The sequence below is a fragment of the Montipora capricornis genome, chromosome 5, assembly GCF_036669925.1.
Source record: "Montipora capricornis isolate CH-2021 chromosome 5, ASM3666992v2, whole genome shotgun sequence".
Taxonomy (NCBI): domain Eukaryota; kingdom Metazoa; phylum Cnidaria; class Anthozoa; order Scleractinia; family Acroporidae; genus Montipora; species Montipora capricornis.
Genome location: NC_090887.1, coordinates 20,944,223 through 20,949,222, shown reverse-complemented (window position 1 = coordinate 20,949,222; position 5,000 = coordinate 20,944,223). Strand labels below are relative to the sequence as shown.

The 5,000-nt window shown below is 36.7% G+C and overlaps 1 protein-coding gene across 1 annotated transcript in view; it reads right to left on the bottom strand.

Moving 5' to 3' along the window:
- Positions 1 to 5,000, bottom strand: part of LOC138049880 (protein lifeguard 4-like) — a 10,628-nt gene that overhangs the window by 1,192 nt on the left and 4,436 nt on the right. Inside the window, exons 4-7 of the mRNA XM_068896349.1 lie at positions 4,169 to 4,202; positions 2,635 to 2,752; positions 1,715 to 1,760; positions 1 to 337 (exon numbers count right to left, since the gene is read on the bottom strand). The exon at positions 1 to 337 is cut by the window's left edge and continues 1,192 nt beyond it. Of these exons, the coding sequence (XP_068752450.1) occupies positions 131 to 337; positions 1,715 to 1,760; positions 2,635 to 2,752; positions 4,169 to 4,202 (405 nt within the window). The 3' untranslated portion in view covers positions 1 to 130. The remainder of the gene's footprint in view (positions 338 to 1,714; positions 1,761 to 2,634; positions 2,753 to 4,168; positions 4,203 to 5,000) is intronic.

Sequence of the window (5,000 nt, the reverse complement as noted above, 5' to 3'; positions counted from 1 at the left end):
AAAGTTGCAATTCAAAGACGGTCTTTGAATCGTAACCTTCTAAGCTACATTCCAATTGATTCAAGAGTAGCATCAATCAGAGTCTGACTGTTTTTAATTAATTTATCCTCGAGCGTAGAGCGTAAATTCTCTAGTGCTTTTTCATTGCGTCCAGAATTCGGAGAATCTCAATGAAGAGGTTGATAATATCAAGGTAGAGATTTATGGAGGCCAAAATGTATTCCTCGGGAGACAGCTTGTGCATTAACATGTGTGTGTCAAACACAATGAATGCAGAAAACAGCAATGCTCCAGCAATGGCGTACACCAGCTCGAAGGTCTCACTGTGGAAGAAAAACTGGAAAAATAGAAGAAAAAACAATATTAGAAATATCTTTAAGATGTAAGTGGCTTGCGACCAACACTGGTGTTAGCCTATGAGTAGCCGTACCCTCCCCCCCCCCCCCCCCCCCCCCCCCCCCCGAACGAAAAATGGGAGGCGACGGCTACACGTAGGCACATTATTTTAGCGGGAAAAGAAAGGTAAGTCGTGTGCTAGCCACCAGTTCCGAATGATTTCATCATATAAAGATTCAAATACAAAAGCTGTCTTAATTGTTTATCCTGGGTTACCGGTCAAAACGTGATTCGCCAGTTGGCGACCAGTTCTGAAAATCTAGTCGGCAGCACTCAATTTTTGGTCGCATTGGCGACCAGTGCGTCGCAATTTCGAGCCCTGTCAAACACAGTGGTGAAAGCGCTTTGCTCATCATCATCATCATCATCATCACTGTCGACGTCCTTGTGATCACCATCACCATCGTTCTCACTATCACCATTGTCATCATTATCATCATCATCATTATCATTATAATTATTATCATTATCATTATTACCATCATCATTATTATCATTATCATCATTATCATTATCATTATAATTATTATCATTATCATTATTACCATCATCATTATTATCATTATCATCATCATCATTATCATTATAATTATTATCATTATCATTATTACCATCATCATTATTATCATTATCATCATCATCATTATCATTATAATTATTATCATTATCATTATTACCATCATCATCATCATCATCATCATTCTCTCTATCATCACTACCATAATCGTCATTGTTATCACTATCACCACCATCGTCACCATCATCTCATCACTACCATGTAGGACGGGAAATGCCACATTGTCATGTGCAAAAGGGGGAGAAATCTGTGGCATGCATGTGCAACGTTTCTATGTCATATTCTTCAAAACAACCACCTGAACCTTTTGATGTGTATATGTTGTGGTTACAATTTTTCCTGGTTCAAATTTTTTAAAACCAGTTGAATTTTGAGTTCAAAACAGTTCATGACAACAGAGTTAGATACTCCGCCCAAAGTGTGCAATGCCGATGAGATGGAGTAATAGCAAAACAGTTGGATTAGGGTAAAGTTACTTTTACATTTTTGCAGGGACGTTTTTCGTAGCCCAAGTCACTGCCACTGCTTAATCCACTCATTCCTCTGAGACTTAAAAGATTTTTACTCTGACAAATGCCAGAAGCACCTTAGAGCAAATTTATTTTACAGGCTGTTGTTAGAAATGCATAACATAAAATGTCCCATATCACTTGCCACAAATAAGGGAAGTTAAATTAGGGTAATTTTCTCATCATAATTATCATCACTGGTAAGAGATTTACACATATGTAGCAAACTCACCTGCAGAAAGCCTGCCAAAATGAGGATCCACAAGAGGGAAAACAGCCTTAGAGAATAAAAGAATTCCAATGTTATGATTGCACAATCCAGTTGAAAAATGTTTGGGACAAAAATGAGGTTTATAAATTATATTTCAGAGTCCACTTTAATAACTGTGCATTCTTTTCTTAGGCCCCCTCCATAGGTACAGGTATTTGCATATTTTTGACGACCCGCAACATTTTCTCTGCGGATTCAGTTTCCCGTCCACTTGTAATGTAGTGTCCAGGACTGCTCTGTGACTATTATCAACAGAGAAGGCGCCATTAGGCGTATGGGTTGGTGTCAAGAAAAGCGATGGCATTTCATTCAGCGGCCATGTTGAATTTTTACACGATAAAGACTGGATCTGAGTTTGCAACGTCATCGGATTTGAAAATATTGACATTTGACCGTCTGCATGATTCCAAATTCTTTGTATATTCAATCCTTTCCACTCTAAAGATTGGATTAAAAAAGATATGGATTCACAGGATATGTATGAATGGAAGGTGAATCCACAAAGAGGGGCCTTCTGAAGGTTACTAATGTTTCTGTCCTGTAGACCACAAAATCATTTCCTATTGATTCTTGCTCAAGATGATTCATTTCCCTTGTGATCTTATTTGGCCTATTGTTTCAGGTAAATTTTAACCCTTTGACGTCCAAACCGGCCTAAACCGGCCAGACTTATGCCAGACGATTTTACTCATCAATGGGGAACGTCTGAGAGGTAATGGGTTAATCACTCACTCAATGTCCCTATTAACCCTTTGATGTGCAAACTGGCATAAACTGGCCAGTGAGGAACCCCTGGGAGTCAATAGGTTAAACACTCTAAAGTAAGTTTTCAATTTGAACCAAATTACCCCACCCCTTCCTTACTCAGTGAGCAAACCTACCCCGCGCCCCAAGAACTGTAGTCTTTCTTGCTTTGCAGCGTGTATATGGTCAGAGCCACAGTGGTTGCTGCGGTAAGAAAAAATGCCTCCAACACTAGCACTTGATCATAGAAAGTCACTGAAACAAAATAATCATCAAAAGTAGAGATTATGAAATGAAAAGAAAATGTTAATGCTTCATTTAACCCTTTCATTCGCATGATCAAAATAGCCATTCTCCTAACCAGTACCATGGATTTCTTTGTTGAGTAGTCATGATTTATCAAGATCACACCTCCTTTACAGCTGATAATTTTCTTCATTCCTAATACCTATCAGACTGACATTTCATTGAAATTGTGAGGAGAATTTATGTAATGATCATAACTCCTTGGAGTCAAAGGGATACATGTAATGCTAGACAAAAGTAATTCACAGGCACTCCCCTCTAAGCATTTGAAAGTGACAAATAACAACAGTCATGCAACGTGGTAAAAACCTTAAACTGGCAGATTGATTGATTTTATTTCACACATTTTCACATACTGGTAAGAATGAAAATTAATGTGGTTACTGTAGATGAGTTCAAAAGGTATACCGAGGACTGGCCGTACAAATTCAAGACAGTTCAAAGGGACTTGAAGCTGATGGTTATTACATGTATAAAGGATGAAATAATGCAAAGGAGATGGCCAAAAACAGAACTCATTGGAGAAATAAGTAGCAAATGCTGATATCACATGAAGATGATGATAAATCCTTTAAGGCCAAATGCGTAGGCTCCACTCTGGTTCAAAACAAAGCAACTTCATAACAGTACACTTTAAACAGAACAGGTTATAGCATCTGATTGCAGTAAGTTAAATAGAGGATACTACATGGCCGCTTGGAGATATGAAATTTCTCTTCTCGTGTTGAAAAATATTTCATGAGTGAGTACAACGAATGAGTGGAATATTTTTCAACACGAGAAGAGAAATTTCACATGTCCAATGCAAGCGGCCATGTAATATCCTCTATTTAACTTACTGCAATCAGATGCTATAACCTGTTCTGTTTAAAGTGTACTGTTATAAAGTTGATTTGTTTTGAACCAGAGTGGAGCCTACGCATATGGCCTTAAAGGATTTATCATCATCTTCATGTGATATCAGCATTTGATTTCCCTTCGCCATTGTTGAAAGAAATTTCACAAGTGAGCACAACGAATGAGTGAAAAGTTTTTCAGCACAAGAAGAGAAAGTCTTATCTCCAAGCGGACATGTACAGTTGTAATGTTCTGTTTATTACATAAATATACCACCAATGAAATGCCAAACCGTTTCACTTCAATGTTTTTGTAGTCCTAACATAAAACAACAGCACGGTTTATTATGTAATCATAGTAATGGTGATCTTTTGACATGTGAAGATAACAATGTCACGTTATTTTCAAATGTGATGATACCATGTTTCCATGTGAAAGCTCACCTGGTATTTCGTTGGTGTATATATCATAATAAGACAGTTATTTTTTCAATAACATGTCAAAGGAAACAATATTACTGATACTTACCTAACGTTCCAATGGTGTAGGCCTCGGAAAGTGTCTGAAATATATTGAAAAATATTTTAAATTGGAGAATTTTGGACAAAAACCAACTCAATTTGTCTTCAAGTTGTTTCTTTTTTTTGAAAATTTTTGTTCAAAAGAAGCTGAATTTTTGCATGCGATTGAATGATACAGAGAACACAAGCACTCTATATTATTTTCAACAGGTTTGCTCTTGGTTTCCTAGAAATAACATAATATTATGCAAAAAGATGCATTTCTCATTACTGCACCTGTTGTCTACAGTCAAGACTTGCTGATTTTAATCAGTGCCAAATTACATCACATTTGAAGTATCTCTGTTAAATTTGCCTTTTAGTACAAAGACAGGAATCAGATTTAATGCTTTTTGTGTGAAAAGACAAACTATTCACTTCAAGATGTGTCTTGGAAAATAAGAATGATAGTTTGGCTAGAGGCATAATCCGTTCAGATCCTCTCTTTAATGCAAGACAAATATGTTAATCAACAGTGTTGTGGAATGACTTTAAAACCATGCATTATTACTACTATAGAAGTGTACCTACTCCTATAAGAGGAACACAGTAAATATCTTACTCTAACACCAGACGATTTTTCCTATCAACAAGGGCAATTTCGGAGGTCAAAGGGTTACACAAAATGTTAAAGGGGCCATGTACATTATTTTAGGGTGTTTAGGGGAAATCTTTGGTTAACCACAAAAACTTGAAAATGGTAATGTGGAATTCCTTTACTGATAAAAATTAATTATGGTTACATCACAAAGATGATTCTAAACAGAAGATGGTAATGTGGAATTCCTTTACTGATACAA